We start from the raw sequence: 24,482 nt of genomic DNA, 5'->3' as shown, positions 1-24,482 counted from the left end.
TTACCAACCCCAAACTTTTGAACAGTAGTGTACAAGACACAAATACGCTTTTATAGCTTTTAATGACACAAATAAATCTTAACACAAATATTAAATCAACATGTTATTCTTTGATTATTTGTATTGATTACTATTAATTTGTTAATTATTGCTATTTTATATTCCTAAATAAAAACTATAAGGAGAATAAATGTCTGGATCCGACATGACTAAAGCTGTCATTCCTATATCCTAAAACACAACAGCATCATGTAATTTTTCATTTGATGAATTAAAGAGAGAGCCAAGCAATAAAGTAAACATATGGCAAAATGTATATGTCTTCTTTAAATGCATTTAATTTCTTAAGATTGTTTTCAACTTTGTGCATGTGACAAAATTGCTTTAGACGGAAATTATAAGCATGAGTGCCACCACCACCACCAGAAATATTTTTGAAATACCAGATGTACAAATGACTATTATTCTCTGGCATATATTAACATCTACATCATTTATCTCATTATTTCCCATAGGACTAGAATAACCAGACCACACATTGATAACTTGAGTGCATTAGAATCCCTAATGACACACAGTGTCACTTACACTATTAATTCAAATTAAAGCATTAGTAACAAATAAAAAATCAAGTGCACCAATGAAACAAAAGAAAATCATAATATAAAAAGTTACTATCTCTGATTCAATTGGTCCTTGTATAGTTTTGGAGAGGTGCTCAGTAGCAACACATTGTCAGTCACTGAAACATTTGAACCAGAGAGATCTTTATACAGACCAATTCACAAGTGGATTCCTCTTTAAATCGAGCCATGCTTCAGGTTTTTACAATGTTTGCACCTAGTCAGTCATGTCTTTTAAATAAAATGCTAGTCAGTTTGGTTAGCTATACTTTCAGTTCCTCTACATCACACATATTTGAATGTCACCCAAACGTAACACATAAAAAAAAAACCTTGTTTATCTTCTCATGAATATAAAGAAATATGAAGGCCACAGCTCAATAATCTATTAATGCAATCAGTAATACTTGTTAATTTGGCTCATTTAAAACTATAGATGTTAGGTTGAAACAGTGACAGGTCTATTATATATCTCTCTATATATATATATAGTGAAGGCCTAGATGTTCAGTTTCTAGCAGCGTACAGACAGTGTAAGCATTTATTAGATTTTTTAGTTCTGCTGCCTTCGATGTTTTGCTGCTGGTTACAGGGCCACATTTAAAAGCAATTATTTGTTAATACAGCATTACTTTCACAACACTTTTCCCACCCCTTTTTTTTACTCAGTTTAAACTTTCCTGATTCCACCGACTGCAGTTCACCAGTGTGAGTAGCCCTCAAAATAGCAATCAAGCCCTTAATATATGACAGCATCCTTTTACATATTCATGCATTCACGTAGGCTCACAGGTGCTGCTCTTCCAGCAGTCTGAAGTCAGACGTTCACTAGTGTTACAGGTGTTGAGAGCTACCTGAACTGGCTCAGTATGTTAAGGGACTGAGTATGAACAGACGATCCTCCTCCTTCCTGATCCACTTTAGGAGTTTGTTGACAGCAGATACAGCAAGGCTCTTTGTTCCCAAAGGACTGAAGCAGAGGTAGAGCTCGAAGCCACTTGTTACCTATAGAGAGTTGAGGTTTGACAATGTAAGAAAGTTAGAAAGCAGCAAAAACTGAAAGGAAGAGTTCACCCAAAAATGAAAATTCTGTCATTAAGTACTCGCCCTCATGTCGTTCCAAACCCATACGACTTTCGCTCATCTTCTGAACACAAATGAAGATCTGTTAGATCTGAGAGCTTTCAGTTCCTCCATTGACAGCTACGCAACTAACACTCTGAGGCTTCAAAAATGTATAAAGAGATGGTAAAACTAATCAAAATGAATTGAAGAGACGCGATCGCTTTATTTGATGAACAGATTGAATTTAGGCTCGGAACAACTTGAGGGTGAGTAAATGGCGACAGATATTCAATTTCATTTTTGGGTGAACTATGCCTTTAACTGGATACCTCCTCAAGAATGCATACACATAACAAAATCTCTGAAAGGTATCCATCTAATGCACTTTACAGCAGACTCACCAAGGCATAAAGGTTTTCAGTGTCTGCACAGCGATAAATGTAGCGTAGGAGGCGTGTGGGGTTATGCAGGCAGCTGTGCAGTTGCTGGTACAATCCCATCAGCCTTTCTTTCTCCTCTTCTCCCTGGTATGGTGCTGGAAGGTCAGGGCTGACAGGAAAACAGGAAGTTAGATAAAAGGCAGGTGAAAGCAATGAATATCAAGCTCCAATGCCTGTCCATCTATCATCCATCCATCTATCATTTATTGTCTTTTCTTTTCATGATCATCACTAAACTCTTACCTTGTATAGAGCCCAGAGCTTTTAGATTTGTACACAAAGTGTCGCAGCTCAGGTATGCCGACCTGTGAGACAGGATAACTTGGCATGTTCAGCGCTTCCTGTAGGGATTGATATGCACTGCGTCTGCGCAAACGCTCCAGGAACCGTTTCTTGCAGTCGGAGAGGTTAAAGAAATCCTCTCGATCGGTGGATACCAGGATTAGACACAGATCAGAGGCTGGTTCCAGGTAAGAAATATGTGCATGGAAAAATCCAGCCGGGTTAAATTTGGGCAGACATATGGGCGTCCACCCCTCGCCTGCACGGAAGGAGGACGAAGAGCCGACCAAGTTGAAGAGCAAGTGCAGGTCCATGTGGTGCAGGAACTGGTCCTTTTTGCGCACCAGCGTCACAAGCCTGTTTCCTGCTAGCAGGATGGAGAATACCAGGTTCTTGGCTTTAGCAGCCTGCAAGCTGGAGGAGACCATGTCCCGGGCCGAGCTGGCCAAAGGCAGGCACATCACGGCGCTCAGCAGCAGGCCCGGGTCTTGGTCCAGGAGCCGCAGCAGGTTGTCGGTGAGGTGCTCTGAGCCGGACAGCAGGCGCCGCAGGTCGTAGCTCTGCCGGTGCTGGAAAACGTGGTTCAGCTGCGTGAGGGTGAGCAGGCTAACAATCTGGTAGTAGATGTAATGAAGCTCTCGCGTCAATTCCCGGTCGGAGCAGCTTGTACGAAAGACGCCCACCAGGATGAGAGGGCTCTTCCGCAGGAATACCACCCTGTAGCCATCTGAAAGAGATGTTTACGCAAAAATGTCTAAGCTATATTGACTGTAGGGCAAAAACTCATGGAAGAGTGCATTTGCATTTTGATAATTTTAAACACAATATAAAACCAAAAAGCAAAGCATAAGTCAGTTTTTTCATTATAAAATAAAATAATTGTAATAAATATTATTAATACATAATAATAAATAAATAAATATAAACTAATGTTCCTGATAAAAATTGTCAAACATATCTCACAAGTATACACAACCATTCTAAAGTTCTGGAAAGAATCATTTATTTGATTTTTTTTTTTAATCAAAAATACATTAAATACTGTATAATTTTAATTAGAAAAAAATGTTTTCTATTTTTAATATATTTCGAAATATAATTTATTCCTGTGATGGAAAAGATAAAACATCAATACTCCAGTCTTCAGTGTCACATGATCCTTCAGAAATCATTCTAATATGCTGATCTAATGCTCAAGAAACATTTTTTATTTTTATTAACAATCTATATATGGAAACCGTTTTCAGGATTCTAACAGAAAGTTCAAAAGAACAGATTATATTTCAAATCGTTTTTTAACACAATATACTGTAGGCATCCTTACTGAATAAATGTATAAATCTTTTTTAACAAATCTTACTGAACCAAAACTTTTGAATAGTAGTGCACATATATCAATATCAGCTATTTTCCTTTTTGTTTCCTTTCTGGATATTCCCTACCTGCATGGATGGAGCGTATGATATTCTTCTTATCTTCTACAATTGACATGAGTAACATCATGACTCCCATGATGCTGGAGAGCGCCTCCTCTGTGCCGTAGCGTGTGTAGATGGGTTTCCCAGCCTCACTCAAGACAAACACATGCTTCCTGTGACTCCGCCACGTTTCGCTTGTCACATCCTCCTCTTTTGCCTTTTTCCTGCTCTGCACCTCCTCTTTGCCCACCTCCTCCTGTTCAGCCTCTAAGCTTTCCTCCTGTGCCTCCTCCTCACCTCCTTCCAGAGCCGCTTCTCGAGCGTCGCCCACCTCTGCAGATTTATCATCAGTGTTAGACTCACCGTCAGCAGTCAGGTCCTCAAAAGACTGGGCGTGAACGAACATGGCGCCCTCCTGTCCGGCACCTGTCAAGAAGTGACACATTGCTTAGAAAAGTTCTAGCACACCTCTGTTCAACAAGCTATATGATTTGAGGTATCATTAATGTAAATCACAGTGTTGACAATGGATAATAAAAAATCAAGAAAAATAAGTATTTTTCTGTGCATTTTGAGTAAAATAACATGGAAATTAAGAGTTAATTTACGATTAATATTCAGAAACTTTCTGTACTTCTCATTTTGTTGTCATAAAATTGTATCATATAACATTCAGACTAAGGTTTGGGGTCAGTACGATTTTTTCGAAAAGTGACAGTAAATTTTTTTTCAATTTATATTTTTCCTTGTCCCTTTTTTTCTTCTTTTTTTTTGCTATTGGATGGGGGGGGGGGGTCATGTAAGAGATTAATAATGGACAATATCTTACTGTCTACTGTTTATGATGTCGTATTCTGTACTGACACTGAAAACCAATAAAAAGATTTGGAGTAAAAGTGACAGTAAAGACATGTATAATATTACAAAAGATTTCTATTTCAAATAAATGCTGTTCTCTTGAACTTTCGATTCATCAAAGAATCATTAAAAAAATTATCATGGTTCTCACAAAAATATTAAGTAGCACAACTGTTTTAAACATTGATAACAGTATGTTACTTGAACTCCAAATCAGCATATTAGTTTGATTTATGAAAGATCATGTGACACTGAAGATTGGAGAAATAATGCAGAAAATTTAGCTTTGCATCACAGGAATAATCTCTACATTTTCATTGTGCCCCTAAAGTTCTATGTACTCCTACATTTTTTAAATTAAGAACAAGTGTTTCTTGTGAAAAAAGCAAGCATCAAGCCCTTCCTTGCTGGTTGCTGGTTAAGAGTGAGACTGGACAGTCAATGAGATTGAGGTGCTTCTGTACATGCATCAACTAAATGTATTAAAAACTTTTAACTCATTTAGGATCAAGAATTCCCACAAAGCCAAGTAGCCACTGTTATTTAACACAGGCACTCTTTTACTTTCCAGTTTGAGGAAACAGCCGGAAGCATTTCAAAGCATTATGAAACTGTTGTGATTAAACTTCAACTTCTGTAAAGAATCATTTACATGACTAAACTAGTTCTAAGATTCTAGTCATCTATCACATATATACAGATGACATCTGGGTTATTTGATCACTCACTACAGGAAATACAATGGGATGAGGATATGCATTAGGGTGGTCCTTATCAAGTCCAATTTTTTTTGTGTGCAAAATGTTAGTGTCTTAACCTCTTAAACTGTTACTTTTAACTTCAAAATTAGAAATATGCAGAGGTAGCTCAATCATGTGGAAGATTGCCTATGTTAAGCTGTGCGGCGTTATTGTGATATGCAAGTAATATTAAAAGTTGCTGCAAATGAACTACATTTTATTGAAATCAGAGCAACACTGACATGACAACAATGACAACAATCTCAAAAAAAGCACAAAGTTTTCAACAATCCCTCATTTCTGATGCTCAGCAGCCAGTGTTGACTTTTTGCAGTCTGGATAGATCCGTCTGTGATCTTCCAGCACATGAAGGAGAAACTGCAATTGTTCTTCAGAGTGTGTGAGATAGCCATTGTATTCTTGAATCAGAGCCACTCCTCTCTCGGCGTGATCATTGACTACTTTCAATGCATGTATGGTTGCCTGTGCCTCCTGATAATCTGCTTGATTCGGCCAAAGTTCCGGGTCAATTTCAAGGAACGTAATGTAATTTTTTAAACCAAAAAATGTGCTCTAAACCCAAACAATAAGCAAGGTCATCATCAATAGAAATATGTATTGATTCCACCAGGAAAGGTAAATCTGCAAAACCGGGTCATGGATGGATTAATTTGGATTTAGTTTCTACAATAAGTAAACTGAGATATGCATCTAAAATACATATTTAGGAATATATGGAGCATATGGAATATGTGGAGATTTTTTGGGAATTTTACTAGCCAGGTACAATACCAATTCAAATGATCGGTTTTTACGAAAATCATCAAAATCTCAGAAAGTTTAAAGCTATTGAGCTACCAGTAATTATTATGTTACTGCCATAAAAATTGGCATGCTGTATTTTCTTATATAAAGGAACAATTTGAAGGGTTAAGAGCATGACAATTGGAGACTTTAAAGGTGCTGTAAGTGATGCGACGCGTTTTTTAGGCCAAAACATTTTTTGTCACATACAGCAAACATCTCCTCACTATCCGCTAGCTGCCTGTCCCATGAACACACTGTAAAAAAACGCGGTCTCTCTAGACACCACAGGCTCCACAAACGGCAACAAAAACAAACTGGGCTCACCCGCACCACGAAACGTAATAAACAGTGTTCCAGCCAATAACCGACAAGAAGTATTGGAGGGTGGGGTTTGGGGGGTTGTGCGCGGACACATAAAGTGTGGGGAGTGGAGGAGAGAGAACAGAGAAGCATGAAGAGGGAAGTTTGAATTATGGCCGACACACGACCAAAGAGACGACGTTCCGATGAACAAATTGCAAAGAAGAGGGACAAGGATAAGGAACGCACGAAGTCCCGAATTTACATCGGAAAAACCTTTAAAAGGTGGCGAGAACTCCGCCGGCAGAAGGGCTTCCCATCCGACATAGTTGCTCTGTTTTTGCAGAACAGGTAAATCCATTTTTCTTTCTAAACTGATGTTCATGTTCGCTAAACCAACACAAGGATGTAATTAGCTAGATTAGAACTATGCAGTCAGCGTTAACTTTGGTGAATACAACATACGTTTCTAGCAGCTAACGTTAGCGATCAATCTCTATTGTAAATGATCAAGCAAATTCACAGTAGGGCGACAATTTGTGTGAATGATTGTTTTCATCCACTGTTTGTTATGAATTTGAATGTTCATTTATAGGCTGTTGACAACTTTGACTAAATTTGTTTACGCCGCCGCCGTTGTTTATGCTCACTGGGAAACACGAACGTTATCACTCTATTATTGCGTCCTTGTATGGGAGCTATAGTTATAACCTCAGGTGGCGAGATGATTTTAAGATAATGTTTCTCTTTTTCTGCATTCTGTTCTGCAATATATAAAAGCATCTAACTTGGCGACATTACTCATTGAAGTATCAGTAAAACTTAACTTTGTTTGTAGAGACTATTTGGACTTTCCTTTATGTCGGAAGGGAGGGGAGGAGGGAGGAGACGGGATGAGGAGGAGGGAGGGTCTAGCTAGCCTCCGTTTTGTTTGACAACAATTCAAATGTCAACTCCCGGGATCGCTTACAGCACCTTTAAAAATAAGGACCACCCTAATATGCATGACTAAGAAAAAAGGTGTGGTTTGTTTATAAAGGACCAACATGTAGGCTTAAGAACCATATAAGTCTCATTAACTACTTTGTTACAGCATCATAAAAACTTTGGAGACAAAATCTATTTAAATCTAATAATCATTACACAGCTTTATATCTGAGAGTGTGAACTGTGAAACTAACCTGGCTCTGTCCCCTCCACCAGGCCGGGGGTCGGACTGTCTGACCGGTCCTGCCGGAATCGATCTGATGGCGCCAAGTTACCATTTTTAACCTCCCAGGATACACCCTTATTGTGGACGTCTGCCGCCATCCTGGCATCAGGCATAGGAGAAGACGCGGTGTCCTGTAGTGCCAGTCAGTGCCAGGAGCGATTCACTGCAGGATCCCTACAGCTCTGAAGGGCCAACAGTACAATTGAAAGAGTTTCCATCAGTGTCTGGAAGTGAAATTACAGATAGACACATTAAAAGAGGAACTAGAAATTAGTAAATTCCTCAATTTAAAAAAGTTAACTTCTGACATTGGGTCATAGTGACCGACAACAGTGGAAAAATGGCATCATTTTCATTTTTTGGGTGAAAGTTATATGTGTTTGAGAACAACTGTTAGGAAAATCTATGCTTATCTGTAACGTTAGTATTAATAATAATGTGTTGTTGGTAATTATGAAAGAAATATTAGCATACAGTATATTTACATCACAGTAATTCAGACTGTTTATACTTCTATTATCAACAATAATAATAATCAGCCTATTGTTGTTATTGTTTTTAGAATAATTCTAGTAATAAAATTTTAATTAAAATCCAATGTAACGTATTAAAAAGGTCCTCGGTTTAAAGCTGTAAAACATAGTGTATGTTAATGCCAGTCTTGAGATATTCATGCACATGATTTGTGATTTTTCTCATATGTGCATAATAAATCCACTAGCACAGGCTAACGCACTAGCCACTGAGCTAACGTTAAACCTCTAAAAACTGTTGAATTTCACAACAAGACATTTTCTCCTGCGCCAAACTTCAATTTAATTACGTCTAACAGATGTTGTCCACACAGTTTAGACTCCTAATAAGACAATTTAACGCAACTGTACCTTAAACGGTCTTTATCCAAATCAGTGTAAGTTGACCTGCCGTTGGGTCAAAAATCAACTCCGCCTGTCACAGAACAGGCAACACAAGAAAAGAGATGCACTATGGGAAATGTAGTTGTTAATTCGGGAACTTGTAGTTTTGTTTAAGTATTGTTACTTTGCTCAATACAATGTACACGTTTTCATGTCAAATTTAACTTTACACGCAAACCATATAAATCTCGCTTGGCTTTTTCTAGAACGGTTTGATATTAACGGATTTCTGTAAATTTCTCAGGCAGTTCGGAGTCGTATGTTGATGACGCGATCAAAGAGGAGGAGTCATTACGTTTGAACTAAGCGCGCTGCTTTGCTGTTATCGGGAGCTCAAAACTTAACCAAAAACAAACTATTTAATCATGGTTATGGCGTTTAATTGAGCAAATTCGTGTGAATAAGGCCCTTCAACCGTCTCAGCGTCATCTGGGTGAGTAAATACAGCACATGAAGGAATAAACCAGTAGCACAAGGTATTACGCAACACATCAGTGAAGAACAAAACACAAAACGTTCCATCAACATGGAGGTTTTAAGCTTTTTGTGTCTAATATTTTAGCTCAACGATGCCCATTCGCGCATATTGCACCATCTGCTCGGATTTTTTTGATAATTCCAAAGATGTGGCTGCAATTCACTGTGGTCACACTTTTCACTATGTCTGGTAAGAGTCCTTTTTCATTCTACTGCATGTTTGTTTTTATTGGTGAGACTTGTGTATATTTATTAATAATATCAACAATTATTATAACATTACGTATTGCTCAACACAAGATCCTCAATGCCATGGAAAAGTCATGTAAATTTCTATAGTGAATTTAAATATTTTTGACCTAGTTATTCTGAACAATATTTAATTGGCTGAAATAAAAAGCTTATGAAAATTCATCAGTCAAAAGGTGTGGGAACATTTAAACAGAGTATTAATGCATGTACATTCAAATAGTTAGAAATGTCAATGTTTGAATCTTTTTTACAGTCTATGATTTGAATAATTAAACAGTGAATAATGACATTAAAATACTTTCCATGTTTATTTTCCTTTCAACAAAGTCTTCTCCAGTGGTTTCAGTCGGCCCCAAGCAAAACCTGTCCACAGTGCAGGAAACAGGTAAACCTTTGGCTTGATCTGCGAACTGACTAATTCTTCTGTGCGAGTGCGATTAAATGAATTTCTGGACTGAAATGAAACCCTCACTCTTTCTGTTTAAGGTCAGCACACGACACATTATCAACAAGCTGTTCTTTGACATAGCCCCAGAGGATGATGGGACGCCAGTGGACCCCGAAAGTTTACAGGTGATAAAGCATGCTGTTGAATTTATTCAGTGCTCAGAGTTTAACAGCGTATATTGACAAAATTGTCTTGTTTTATTGTTCCAATTTCAGAATGAGCTTGATCGCATGAAAGCAGTGTTGTCTGTAAAAGGTAAGATGGAAATAATTTCCTCACGTTATTGATTGGTAAATCCATCCATCCATTCATATTTGTATGTTTGCATGTGTTGTACATTCCAGAGAAAGAATGGAGGGACAAGCAGAAGTCAGTGGACACTCTAAAAGACACAATTGAGAAGCAGAAGAAGGACCTGGATAGAGTCCGGAAGGAAATCGGAGACAAAGAGATGCTGTGTTCTGTCCTCCGGGTACGTTTGTTTCAGTGGAAAACCTGTCTATTAGTCTGGCATGCTTTCTGCACTAATTTAATGCTGGTCTTTTTGTTGTATATGAATTCTCAGAAACAGATGAATTTCTTGGAGAGTCAGAAAAATGATGGACAGGCAGCCAAGGAGGAAGCCAAGCGACTCAGAGTCAAAATGAAAACCTATGAGAGGTACAAGTCATGTGTCTCGTAAGACACAACATTTCGTTTTTTAATGTGGAAAAGTCTAGAGAAAAACTGTAAAAAAAAAAAAGTAAATTAAATTAAAATAAATGAATAAAAAATGTGTTTAAAATAAAAAAAATAGGTAGTTATTAATCTAATAAATAGATTAAATTTGATTAAAATTAATATAAATAATACAATTAATATTAAATAAATAAATAATACATTTAACATTACTATAGTGAGAAGTAAATGTATATAATAAAGTATCTTAATGGAAATTAATTTTATATCTATAATTTATAATATTTTTCAGTTTATAAATTGGGTATTTATTAAAGATAGATGCCTTTTAAATTTTAGCATTGGGTCTGTGGCATCTAAAATTTAAAAAACCTCTAGTTTAACGTGTGTGAGAGAGTTATAGAGAAATAGACAACGAGTGAATGATTGTGTTTTTTCCAGCATCAATAACACCTCAATAGTGATTTGCACTCAAAGATCAAAGTTAATTATTTTTATTGATCACATGGAGAGATAGACACAAACCTTTCAATTGTGACAAACTAAAGAAGGCCTTGTGTCCATCTGCCCATATATAATCAATAAATATATTAACCTTTTGATTTTTGAGTGTGACCATTATGGTAATGGTAAATGTCACAGTTAAGTCACTGCAGTCGCGTGCGCATTGTGGTGATTAAAAATGGATGAGATCCACTGAATAAGGTAAAAAAAAATGTCTCGTTGTGCCTTTGGATGTCAGAATCAGAATGCAAAAAAAGATGTTCTTCAAGTCGTCGATGACGTTTATGATTGCAAGTCATTATACGTACGGGGGGGGGGGGGGGGTGTCTAAATATTGAGTTTATATCTCACAAATATGATTTTTCTTCTCAGAATTGTGAGATATAAACTCGGTAGGATCCGACCACAAAACACTTCATCACTGTTTGCAAACTCCCAAATGGTCTATTGAGGTTTTGATGCAAGTTATATGGATAATAAATATTTACTGAGCTTTATTCTTATTTTATTAAATAAATATTGCATATGTTTCTGTCCTTTAGTTTAGATGTGGTCCTACAGGGTCAAAGGTCAGAGGTGGAGGCTATGATCACTGATATGGGTGTTGGTCAGTCTGCAGTTGAGCAGCTCTCCATATACTGCATCTCACTTAAAAAGTAAGTTTTACTTCCAGCAAATCCACACATATATTTAGTGCAGTTGTGTAGTTTTAAACCTAGAACTTCAGTAGTTTTACTTCCCAAACCATCAATACTTCCTCAAAACACCAGTTGTGCTTCTTCAACTATACATTTACTAGGACTTGCTCAGACTTATTGTATTTGTCCTTAGGGAGTATGAAAACCTGAAAGAAAGCAAGAAATCAACAAATGAAATGTGTGAGAAGCTAAAAAGGGAACTGCTCTCTTCTAACAGCAAGGTTACTTTCTTTTCTGTGAAACTATACATTAAAAAAAATATTATTTTAAAATATATAATGGCTTATTGATTGTTTTATACTTTTCTTTAGCATTTATTTATGTATATGATCACTTATTTATATATTTTTTTTCTCACTGCAGTTGCAGAAAGCCACTAAAGAGACAAACAGGATAAAGGAGGACATGAAGGCACTTCAGAATGACCTGTCCAACGCAGACAAAGAGATCACTGTTAGAAAATCACAATTTTGTTATATAAAATACAAACACCCTTATAGCTTATATTGATTGTTTTTCCAGTTTGGTGTGTTTTAAGGTTAAAAGTTACATAATTCGTATGCAAATGAAATTCAAGGGAAAGATGAACTGAGAAATCTTACTGTTCTGGAAAAATGCATTTGTAATAAGTATGGAAATACTTTGACAAGATGCACACTCTTACATCTGTGTTTCTAAACTCCTGGTTTGATATCTGATGTTTTGCAGAGCCTGAAGAAGAAGGTGGAAATTCTTCAGCGGACGTTAAGCACTCCAACTCGCACCAATGAGGCCATCAGCAGACTGGTGTTCGAAAGGTCCGGAATGACTTTTATTTGAACTAAATCCTCTCTTTGGTAGATCATATACTTTGAGATTGATTTTATAGATCTGCTGAAAGAGATGTTTATTCCTGCATTTCCAGCCCTGCTCCTCTGGAGCTGAAGCCTCCTGGTCATGGTCCGATGACAGACTCTCAGGAAATTGATCTGAACCTGACCTTTGACATCAACACACCTGAACAGGTGGAGAAGAAACCCGTTCAGGTCCCGTCTAAGAAGATTCGTCTGGACCCTTCGGCGTGAGTTTTCATTCTGCGCTGTACTGTTTAGCTACTGTTCAGCAGATTTTTAGTGATATCTTTTTGTTTTCATTTTTTCACAGACCCTTATCCAACAACATGGAAAATGCACACGGACGTAGTGTATGTGTTCAAGCGGGCTGTCTTGGTGTTGAAGAATGTGACATTGGATTAGATGGAGGGTGTAATATTTGCATGTGTGTGTTTTTGCTCCTAGAATGGTCGTGTTAAAGAAGATGATGTCATGGGGCCCATGTTAAGGAACTCGCTGCTCTTCAGAAAGAACGCGTTTGGGAGCATGTTAGACCCGAGCAAATTTGGCACTGTGAGAGACGTATACGTTTTTGTAACTTATTCTCCAAAACCATTCATGTAGTTTTTATTCTCACCATAAATACAGTAAGAACAGTAATATTGTTAAATATTATTACAATTTTAAATAAATTTTTTTTATATATATAAAATAAATGTATTGCTGTGATGCAAAGCTGAATGTTCAGCATCATTACTCCAGTCTTCAGTGTCACTTCAGTGTCAATCATTCTAATATGATGATTTGCTGCTCAAGTAACATTCCTTATTATTATCAATGTTGAAATCAGTTGTGCTGCTTAATATTTGGTTGAAAACCATGAATTATTGTTTTTATATATATATATATATATATATATATATAAATATATATATATATAAATATATAAATCTGACTGACTTCAACCTTTAAATGTTCATGTATATTTGGTTTTGTTTTGTTGTGTTTGTGCAGTTTGCCTTCATGTATCTTGCTTTTTATTCCAGGTAAGATCCGGCTATGATGGACTTGGAGGAAGAGCCAAATTTATCCAACCTGTATCCTTATCCCATGAAAATAGTTATATTGCTAGTAATAATGATTTGAGTTATTGCTTTTGTTCATAAGATTTCCTTAATTATAGTATGTGCACCAGTCTCCTCTATCTGAGATTCGACCCCTCGCCATGAAGTCCAAGAGGAAGAAGGTTTCCAGGCCCGTTACAAGCAAGCCCACCTCCAGCCTGACCACTCTGGATGGTTTCTTGGAATAAAACATCTAACATTTGATGCCTGCCAAGAAAATGCAATATGGGAAGCAACTATTTACAGCAGATTCAATAAGAGAAGTGGCTCTATTGGGCCATCGCTAAGACAGTTTTACTGTGCATCTGACCAGTTTCAGGGGGATTTTCATCTGCAGTGATCTGGTGATAAACAGAGAAACACTTGATGCCACTTGCTTTTGGACATTTTTAGCAGAGACTGAAAATGAAGAAGTCCAGTGCTAAACAGTGTTTGTGGGAACCTCAATGGCCACTCTTAGCTCTTCTGTATGTTTGTCTGTGTTTGTTTTTAAGCTCTTCCTTGTACAGATTGAATCGTCCCACTGGGTAGTGGGCACCTCATATTACGCTGGAATGAACTCGTCATGAGATAGAAAAGTTTTATTTATTACTTTGACTTTGCTCACCATCAAAATCTAACAGGGCTGCATTTCTGTCGTTCAGTGTCTTTAGATCAGAATTTGTGTCCATTTTCTCTATTTGTTTTTTCCCCCTTTGATCTATAGAAGTTTCTGTCTTTATGTTCTTTGAGATTTTCCTCTTGTCTCTGTATAGATAAGTATAATTTGAAACAATAAACTATAGTTTTTTAAATAATATTTACATCTCCATTGTAATCCCTATCAGGATTCTTGAAATTCTTAAAAGGTGGCTTGTAATATATCCAAACACCAAAATATTGTATAAGCCAGACAAAAACCTGCTGAAAATGTAACAATGCCCTAGTGGAGTGTAAGTCTTCACATGTGCAGGCAGCAGGTGGCGCTAAAGGGTTGTGTATTTGACGGCTTCTTTTTTTCAATAATCAAGCAATTGAAAAACACTGGACCTGGGACAAGCATATCATGATTTCCACAAATATACTGTTTTCAACATTAATAAGAAATGTTTCTTAAGCACAAAATCAGCATATTAGAAAGCTGAAAATGTAGCTTTGGATAAATAATATTTTAAAATATATTAAAATAGAAAACAATTATAAACTCGATATAAACTTGAAATTGCACGAAAAAAAAGTCAGAATTGGGAGATATAATCTCTAAATTACCTTGTTTACAATTTTGTCCCATAGCTTCCATAGACTTCTACAGCAGAACAGTAATTTTCTGCCACCAGATAGGCTCCGCCCACAAAATACATCATGCAAACATCCAAATTATCTATTGATGAGAAAAGAAAATTGCATATTTGACGTGATTTTTAGCTGTTGTCAATACTACGAACAACTATATCCAATGTGTCTACTTCCAGTTGGCACATCCTTCCATGAAAGAACTATTTCATGAATAATTTCAATCCTATTTCAAAAAGACTAGGATTCCTTGAGCAGCTTAACACTGAAGTGCAGACACCACAAAACCAATCTAATTGTAATCTCAGACAGCCAATATAAAGCCAGAACTTACAGATCACCGTAAAGGTCTTGTGACGTCCTGTGGAGAACAATTTTAATCTTATCATCAGTTCTGGCACTTCAACATCATTACACGCCTGTAAGGCTCTTGTGCATCAGGTCCTCTCAGTTCCAATTTTGTCCCATATTTTCCCTTTATGAGGTGTGTGGACGACCTGCTGAATGCTGTTCATACTCTGGAAGGCTTCCATCAGGCTGAGGAGCCAGGGATTTATTCAGCGAACACAAAGGGAATCTGGTTTTGATGGGATGATTACTGATCTTGAAAGCCTCTCATGGAGCAGGTAATTGTGTCGTAGAGGTTATTATCTCTCCACAGCCTCCCGGTGCTACCCGAGTACCCATAATTCTCTCTGAGGTACACCAATGGAGCACTGAGTGATGTTTTCAAGCAATTTTCACCTATGTCTTAGTGTCTATGTCTTTGTTCTTATTGGGAAGATTGTTTTTCCTATTGAGAGGTATGAGCAATCTCTACTTGTCCCGCTCAAATAGCCGTGCGGTCTACTAATAGGCATTTGGAATGAGATGGTCAGGGTCGTTTCTAGGCACAGGCCACCTGAAGAGCCCCAACGCCACAGTTAGCACGTTAACATATTGACACTGCAATTTAGCAACAAAAAAAATTGTGTTAATTACATTTAAGTGGCTGAATATGAGCTTAAGTAAGATGGAATTTTTCAAATGTTATAGAAAGACGGTGATCAGATATACAAATATTTAGTGTATATTGAAATTAAATCGTTTTTAAATTAATTAAAGTGTGATGTGAAAATTAACGAGTGATGATTTCCACAACTAAAGCTTGAATGTCGTATTGGAGAAAAAAAAAAAACATTCCAGAAAACACGAAAAATAATTCTGTTCCTATCTGGAAATCTAAAGGTCAATGTAATAGATCTCGGTATCATAGGAAATATATCTTGTCTGAGGCACCAAAATACTTCTGGACACGGTTTTGGACTTGATAGGTTATAAGTGTAGACGTGAAAGGTTTTGTCTCCCTCCAAAACTTCCTTTCTCAGATTTCTCCGAACGTTTCTCAGAAGGTGTTCCTGTCAGATCAGTGCGCTCGCTTTATAAGAACCATCTGTGCCGACTCGTGGTCCGTAATTGTTTTCATTAGGTTAATGAAGCCATGGAAGATAAGATACGAGGTCTTTTTATGGACCATGAGGCTCATGGGAAAGCAGAACTGACAGGAAGCTGCGCATGAAAGTCCCACAGAACACACTAAGCCGAACTGACCTCTCGCTCTCCTCCTAGTGCCTTGAACTTCCGACAAGAAAAAGGACTGAGAAGAAATTAGTGTGGCTTTTCTCATGTTCCCCAAACAGAAAATATTTACAGCCACATTTAGCGATGAGTTAGGTTGCTCTGGCCATGGCCACTTCCTGTTCAGGGCAGCAGCTGGGCGGCAGTATAAACATCTGTGGCTGATTTGGTCGTTCTGCTCCTCTGGGCTGTTTTAAAGCAGATCCTGGAGTGTTTACACAGAGCCAGTGGGGGAACGGCATGTGAACTAAAGCGAGTGGGCAGAGCTAAAGCAGGAGAGGGGCTCCACCGGGCCTCCATTTCCTCTATTTTATGTCTATACAGATCTGGAAACTAATCATAGATCATGTAGGTTTGTGTTGAGATCTTTGCACAAATGCTTTATCACCCAAACTCCAGCGGGGGACGCTTGACAAGTGTTGTAAGCAAGTGAGAAATGCTCATAATTTCCCATCTTAAATAACAGGTCTCGATTTTTGCTCCTCTCAGCTAAAACTGCATCACAGTATACATGTGTGGGTAGGCATGTGCACTTTTACATTAATCTGTCCTGGGACCGGATTTACGAAAATCTTCTTAAAGTCACCATGAAATCAAAATATTGCAGTATTTATTATAAATGATTTATCCGTGCACATTATTATTTTTTTTTTTTCAAATCTAATCTTTAATCAAAATAACTTCCCCCTCCCTCTTGCAGCGACATCTCTTCTCTGATAGGAAAGAAAAGACTATCGCAACTTCCGTTTCATGACGACCTTAAGGAAGAAGTACAGAAATTCTTAAGAATTTCTTAAATATTGCCTTAAGAACATTTGAATTTTCTTAAGAAGAAAATGATCATTGATATTATCTGACTGTATGGCGGTTCTTGCCGAAGACTCGCTGATCAGCTCAATGGAAAAAGCCTCAAAGCCATCTTTTTGCGCTGCCTGCAGATTACGTAATAATTATAATAAGCATGCATACTATTTACTAGTTTCGTTGCAATTGACTTGGTGGGAGTTTAGCTCTTGGCATCAGGTTTAATGCGTTGTGTTATTTTGTGGAGAATACTGCCAAAATTGTTGAAAACGAGATCTCTATTTGAGTCGTTTTTGAATTTGAGTCGAGTTCTTACTGAATTTTGAATTCAGCAAAGTCACCATCAAATCATAACCACATTTGTGGTTTATCTGGGATATTAAAGGTCATCACGGCGAGCAGGGAAACTTATCGTGCTTTTGCAAACTATTCTAATACAAACTTTCCAACTTGCAGATTTTAAATAAAGATTTAAAGAGTTCTCGGAAGCTTAATAACGGTGACACTGAAGTCGTTCGACCATTGTATAGTTCATTTATAGCCTAAATTCAGCTACTTCTGGCGATTATTTAGGCCTCAAAATTCATTAACGTTGTGTTAATTTGTGAAGATTATCATGATGAACAAAATGTGTAAACTTTTGTTGGTCACAGATCATATTTTATGCAATAATCCAAAATCCAGTTGGAAAAAACAAATGTCTTTTTGCTGATGGAATCAGGGTGATGCTAACTTCCATGTTGGCCCACAATAATAGGCTACGACGTCAACACTGCAGAACTCTATATCTGCGATATTTTTATAGGGCAGAAATAGTAAGCCAATATGTTATTCTGAGTTCAGCCTATGTATGGCTGACGAAACAGTCAAAGGAATGCGATCTGTACATTTTCTCAATATTAACCAACTGCAGAACCGCAGAACCATACGTCATAGCAGTGAGAGGATGACAGCGCCAGCCTAACAGTCTGATGCCGGAAGTGGGCGGGGTAAAAGCATCTAAGGGGTGGAGATGGGTAGGTTTAGGGGTGGGTTAAGGGGTCAGGGGGTGGAGATGGGTAGGTTTAGGGGTGGGTTTAGGGATCAGGGGGTGGAGATGGGTAGGTTTAGGGGTGGGTTTAGGGGTCAAGGGGTGGAGATGGGTAGGTTTAGGGGTGGGTTTAGGGATCAGGGGGTGGAGATGGGTAGGTTTAGGGGTGGGTTTAGGGATCAGGGGGTGGAGATGGGTAGGTTTAGGGGTGGGTTTAGGGGTCAGGGGGTGGAGATGGGTAGGTTTAGGGGCCAGGGGGTGTAGATGGGTAGGTTTAGGGGTGGGTTTAGGGATCCGGGGGTGGAGATGGGTAGGTTTAGGGGTCAGGGGGTGTAGATGGGTAGGTTTAGGGGTAGGTTTAGGGGTCAGGGGGTGTAGATGGGTAGGTTTAGGGGTCGGGGTGTAGATGGGTAGGTTTAGGGGTGGGTTTAGGGGTCAGGGGGTGTAGATGGGTAGGTTTAGGGGTGGGTTTAGGGATCAGGGGGTGGAGATGGGTAGGTTTAGGGGTCAGGGGGTGTAGATGGGTAGGTTTAGGGGTGGGTTTAGGGATCCGGGGGTGGAGATGGGTAGGTTTAGGGGTCAGGGGGTGTAGATGGGTAGGTTTAGGGGTAGGTTTAGGGGTCAGGGGGTGTAGATGGGTAGGTTTAGGGGTCGGGGTGTAGATGGGTAGGTTTAGGGGTGGGTTTAGGGCTCAGGGGGTGTAGATGGGTAGGTTTAGGGGTGGGTTTAGGGATCAGGGGGTGGAGATGGGTAGGTTTAGGGGTCAGGGGGTGTAGATGGGTAGGTTTAGGGGTGGGTTTAGGGATCGGGGGGTGGAGATGGGTAGGTTTAGGGGTCAGGGGGTGTAGATGGGTAGGTTTAGGGGTAGGTTTAGGGATCAGGGGGTGTAGATGGGTAGGTTTAGGGGTCAGGGGGTGTAGATGGGTAGGTTTAGGGGTGGGTTTAGGGATCAGGGGGTGGAGATGGGTAGGTTTAGGTATGGTATATGTAAGGTGGATATGTATGGTATGCGGTTCCGGCATCAGACTGTTAGGCTGGCGCTGTTGTCCTCACACTTCTATGACATATGGTTCTGCGGTTCTGCAGTCAGACCTATATCCATTTTCTGGAGAATATTGTGCAAAAGTCACCATGATCATGGTCACAGGGAAGATGTCTGGGTACGGGAGACGTATATAGGGTCAATAATAAATAAGCAGCTCATTACTTCTGCTACAAATATCTTACATACGTTATGTTTTTGCACATTTTCATGGAAGCCCCACACACCTACACACCTTGGCTTAAACTGAATTTCAAGGTAAACTGAATAATAACGCCTGACAGCGTGTGCCCTTTAGGGGGCAGTATATGATGATTATGACGGCATCTTAAAACAAACTGCTTCATAATTAAAAGTAAAAGTAGACTGATGTAAATGCATTACAGACACTCATATCTGAAACATAACACTACTATCCTCTAGGATGAATTATATAATTATAGAACTATATCAAGAGTGTTTTTCTTTGTTCAGAAAGTCTCTACATTAATATTCCAGTGCGTCTGTTTTAAAAAAAATAATAAACTGGACTTTCTCGTGAGATAAAACCTCTGGGGGTGACAGGAAGAAAGGAACAAAACAGAAAAAAAGACTGTGAAAATCTGACTGCTGCTATTCATGGATGGTCCAGACTCCAGACATCATTCAGAAACTCACATCCTGTGTCAAAGTTTAATTTTATCATGGGAAGAAAGAATCAACTCTATTAAAAAGGACGAGCCATAAACAGGAAAGACTCCCATTGAGCCACTGTGTTTTCTCAAATGAAGAGACCCTCTCTGACATCAGCATCACACTCATGCACAGAGTTGGACACACTCATTAATAGAGAAGTGTTGGGTTTGGTGTGGACGAGGGAAGATCTACCCTTCTTGTCTTATGTTTTCTGTATTTATACTTCATTTTCATTACTGATAATTAGGAGGGTAAAATGATAACTTTATTAATCCCAGACGGACAATTTAGTTTTGAGGCTGCAGAATAAATCATAAGGACACAAAAATAAGAATAGAGAAATAAAATATCCTAAGAAATATGTCATATAATGTGCAATTAAATCTGTGCAATGTGACAATAAATACAATGTAAAGATGCCAGCCATGACCACCTATGAAATATACTGTTGTCTGAACTAAATATAAAATATTATGGAATATACTAAATAAATCTTAATAAAGCTGAATGAAATATATTGCAACTAAGATTGCAATAATAATGTATGCAAATCTGAAGTTATGGTAAAAGATTAGAAAGTTGAGAGCTTTAAGTGTCCTATAGAGACCTGAAGCCATGAATGCTTGTACATGTTCACATAAAGTATGTACCATCTTTATTGTGTTGTTGTGTTTGGATGGCTCTACTGTAAATGTCACACTCAGATAGTTGCCTTACGCTCTGATCCAGGAACAGCCTGTGTGATTCCAAAGGATCAGCTAAGCTGGTTTCAGATCAGTGTATTGACTATTAAATGTCAGGGGTCATGGGCGGACCGTGACTCATCCACTGCTGAGGACGGTTCGTCTGGAGAAAGGATGACAGTTTCTTTAATTCTTTGACCTTTACCTGAGACAGTGCTATGTTTATTTAACTGATCTCTGACTGATCTGTGAAAAGGTCAAAACAAAGAATACAATAAAAAGACCAAACTGCTAGATTCCAAAAAGGACCAAAGATAATATGAACATTTCATCACAAAGGACTCATTATTGATCAGATTATAATATTATTATGCTTTATAAAGGCCTGATGTGATTTTCAATAGCTGTTTTGATGCTTAAAATTTCATTTTAGTAATCATAATAGTAATCAGAAGTTAGAATTCATTATGTTTCTTTGATGAAATCGCTAGCCGGCACACACTGAATTAAGCTAAATGAATCTAAACAGGTTAATAAATCAGTGAAGCGGTTTATGAGAAAACAGGTTGACCCTCCCTACCTACACAACGCAACACGCCGGCGGTTACTGGTCTCCAGCTGATCAAACTGGCCTTTTGGGTTGTTGTGCCACTCCACCTCTCACCTGACCTGATCCATGTCTGAGCCTGTCCGCTCCGTGACACTTTTCTGTAAAGTAAAACACGGAGACAAAGGTTTGCAGGAAATCATGTGACTCATACCTGTACACATACAAAATATGATTAAAACCAGTCTGGCTATCCATGTTCGTGTCATTATGTGGAGCGTCACTCCTCTGAGTCTGGCTAGTGTGGAGGTGTTGGGCTATTAGGAAATGAGGTTCCTCAGATATTGACAAAGGGCATGTTCAGAATTGCATATAGCTTTTACATATATCTGCAGTAGCTTTGTATTATGTACAACATTAAAAGGTTTGGGTTTTTTTATGTTTTTTATTTTTTTATGTAAAGTATCTTATGTTTAAAAAGGCTGCATTTATTTGATATAAAAATCAGTAATATTGTGACATATTAACTGTTTTCTATTTTAATTTATTACTATATTTAGTCATTTATTCCTGTGATCAAAGCTGAATGTTCAGCATCATTACTCCAGTCTTCAGTGTCACATGATCCTTCAGAAATCATTCTAATATTCTGATTTGCTGCTCAATAAACATTTCTTATTTTTTATCAATGTGGAAAACAGTTGTGCTACTTATTTTTTGTGTGAAAAACATGATTATTTTAAATCTTCACTGTCACACTTTTGCTCAATTTATTGCATCCTTGCTAGTATTCATTTCTCCGCTGTAAAAAAATATTGTTGGTTTAAGTAAATTACCTGGTTGCCTTAACATTTTGAGTTAATACAATGATGGAGATTGATTTAATCAACAGAAACTCAAAATATTGTTATCTGAACCATATTAATTATCTAAGTTGATTTGACAGTTGTGATAGCAAATCATGAAAATACAGTGTTTCAAAAATAATATTCCTCATCACAAACTTTTGAATGTTAGTGTATATTTTTGCCATTGTATAACATGTACTGTTTCACATTATATAAATATAATTAAATCCATATTCAGTGTATAATGTGCATTATTGAGTATGCATTATCACAAAAAGCCAAAGATTCACCTGACATGACAAATAAATAGCTGATTAATAACCCTCAATTTACTTTCTTTTCCAATCACTCACAATATTTTGCCTTCTCTTTTTAAAAAAACGAACTTTCTCTCTTTCTTCTCTCTTCAAATCCATTACTGTGCACAACTGTTGGAGCTCTCAAAGATGTGTTTTTTTTCTCATTAAGTACTTGGAAAATGAATATAATAACAGAATAAAGCATACGAGGTGAGAGGAGGGGGCGTCCAGTAAAATATCACACACATTTCTGAAGAACCCCTTGAATACGGTCTTCACCCTGCGGTGAGATGACACCACAGCCTCTCCATTCTGAGAAGCATCACACACACACACACACACTCCCTCCAGCGGGAGATTGGTTTGAGTGGCGGTCCCATTGTTCTGAGCTCTGCTGTTTTTCCCCACACTGAAGCTGAGACGCAGATCTGGGGATGAGCAGCCGGAGCGAGAGATGACGGAGTGCATGATTTCAGAGTGGAGGTGTTGGTTTGGATCACGCATCACTGACCGCAGTACCTGTGCAGGTAGCCAGCCAATGAACAGATTCCAGAGGTGTTGGATTTCCCAAAACAAACGACGAAAGCCTGCAAATATCCCTCTGGCTCTAGAAGTCACTCCACCAAATCCTTTATACACACTCAAACACACATGCAAAAGAGAGTGACCTCATGTCGAGAATATTTCAGTCACGATTAAATAAGTCTGTGGCCGCTCATATGAAAATGATCCGGCTCTCGTACAGGTCGCTTTCAGCAAGATATTTCAAGTGACATCATAAGTCTAGTTGAAGGCTTTCAATGAAGGAAAAAAATTATATGGAAGAAGAACTGAAATTTGTGTTTTGTTTAGTCACTTGAATGAGACAGAGGGCTAAGTTCACACAAAAATGAAACATTTTCTCTCATGTCATTACAAATTAGCATGACTTTTATATTTCTAATTTAGTTAATTCTAGGTTTTTATAAAAATGCAAGAGAAAAATAACAGTTATTTTAGTATTTATAAATTTTGCTATGTACTTTTTTGAATTTTTTTCTAAAAATTTCTATTTCGCATTATTTTCATTTGCATTTTAGTAATTTTAATCATTTTAATACTCAAACATATTTTTGTAATTTTATTTCCTTTATTTAAGTTTAAGTTTAATATTTAATATTTATCTTTTATTGTATTTCAGCTCTATTTCAAATACCGAAAACTATTTTTAACAGCAAGTAAACGGCTTAAAAACAGAAGTTTTTGGAGTTTTACCTGTCTTTACTAACATTTACAATTGTTTTTTTATATAATATCTATTTTGTCTGGTTCACGGAAGAAAGAAAAACCAACAGGATTTTTTTTTTTTTTTTTTACGCTCTATTGCTTTAAATTACTGGTGAAATCTGTTTGTGTTGCTAGTTTTATGCCTGTGTGTGCCCCCGTAATAGCAAAATCTGTAGCCAAAGGCAATTCAAAGGCACACACAGGCACACACAAACACCTTCTGCCCACTCAGGCCAGAAAAGACAGGTGAGGAAAGAAAACAGCTATGTGGGTATCAGTGTGTGTGTTGTTGTGCACACCTGCCTTGCAGCCATAAATTGTCTTCAATGACTCTTGGCACTGCCCTCAGATTTTCATCCAGCATGAATCAGAATGAGTGAGTGTGTGTGTGTGTGTGTGTGTGTGTGTGTGTGTGTGTGTGTGTGTGTGTGTGTGTGTGTGTGTGTGTGTGTGTGTGTGTGTGTGTGTGTGTGTGTGTGTGTCACAGAGAGCAGAAGAGCTGACTAAACTCGCTGTGGTGCGTCAGTTTCTGTGGAACTGTCTGAACATGTTGAAGAGAAACCACCCACCCATGTCTTCCACCTTTCTATCTGCAGTACACTTTAATTCTGCCACAGGCTTCAAACATATCCAAAATGTCCATATTAACAAAATTCTTACATTTTCAAAAGAAAATTAATGGAGCTGTGCAACACTCCCTGTCACAGTGGAAAAAAATGACACAAAGAACACAAAATAAAGAA

The 24,482-nt window shown here is 37.9% G+C and overlaps 2 protein-coding genes across 3 annotated transcripts; one reads left to right on the top strand and one right to left on the bottom strand.

Moving 5' to 3' along the window:
• Positions 1-45: 45 nt before the first annotated feature.
• mon1a (MON1 secretory trafficking family member A) lies at positions 46-8,939 on the bottom strand. 2 transcript variants are annotated; one of them, XM_081358395.1, is made up of 6 exons: positions 8,631-8,939; positions 7,715-7,970; positions 3,853-4,254; positions 2,372-3,137; positions 2,090-2,237; positions 46-1,628 (listed from the first exon to the last, which is right to left on the bottom strand). In XM_081358395.1, exons 2-6 carry the CDS (start codon positions 7,857-7,859, stop codon positions 1,488-1,490), a joined length of 1,602 nt encoding a protein of 533 aa, XP_081214521.1. In that variant the 5' UTR covers positions 7,860-7,970; positions 8,631-8,939; the 3' UTR covers positions 46-1,487. The 2 variants fall into 2 exon arrangements, with proteins under 2 accessions (XP_081214521.1, XP_081214520.1); XM_081358394.1 differs by having other exon boundaries at positions 7,715-7,928; positions 8,631-8,746.
• On the top strand, positions 8,910-14,747 carry traip (TRAF-interacting protein). The gene is made up of 16 exons (XM_081358396.1): positions 8,910-9,096; positions 9,226-9,330; positions 9,720-9,777; positions 9,879-9,965; positions 10,056-10,095; positions 10,185-10,312; positions 10,406-10,500; positions 11,565-11,678; positions 11,854-11,941; positions 12,084-12,173; positions 12,429-12,517; positions 12,625-12,780; positions 12,864-12,903; positions 12,998-13,105; positions 13,579-13,629; positions 13,728-14,747. The coding sequence occupies exons 2-16, from the start codon at positions 9,233-9,235 to the stop codon at positions 13,842-13,844; spliced, it is 1,359 nt and encodes a 452-aa protein (XP_081214522.1). The 5' UTR covers positions 8,910-9,096; positions 9,226-9,232; the 3' UTR covers positions 13,845-14,747.
• Positions 14,748-24,482: the final 9,735 nt, after the last annotated feature.

Source organism: Scardinius erythrophthalmus (assembly GCF_964197995.2).
Source record: "Scardinius erythrophthalmus genome assembly, chromosome: 25".
Classification (NCBI taxonomy): Eukaryota; Metazoa; Chordata; class Actinopteri; order Cypriniformes; family Leuciscidae; genus Scardinius; species Scardinius erythrophthalmus.
The sequence above is the reverse complement of the archived record's forward strand: the minus strand, read 5'-3'. Positions and strand labels throughout refer to the sequence as shown.

Coding starts and splice junctions, on each gene's coding strand:
- mon1a (XM_081358395.1), bottom strand. CDS start 7,859: ATGCCTGATGCCAGGATGGCGGCAGACGTCCACAATAAGGGTGTATCC. Junction 4,255..7,714: donor GGTGGAGGGGACAGAGCCAG/GTTAGTTTCACA, acceptor ACTTCTTGACAG/GTGCCGGACAGGAGGGCGCC. Junction 2,238..2,371: donor AGCTCTGGGCTCTATACAAG/GTAAGAGTTTAG, acceptor TTTTCCTGTCAG/CCCTGACCTTCCAGCACCAT.
- traip (XM_081358396.1), top strand. CDS start 9,233: ATGCCCATTCGCGCATATTGCACCATCTGCTCGGATTTTTTTGATAAT. Junction 10,313..10,405: donor TGCTGTGTTCTGTCCTCCGG/GTACGTTTGTTT, acceptor ATGAATTCTCAG/AAACAGATGAATTTCTTGGA. Junction 11,942..12,083: donor TGCTCTCTTCTAACAGCAAG/GTTACTTTCTTT, acceptor TTCTCACTGCAG/TTGCAGAAAGCCACTAAAGA.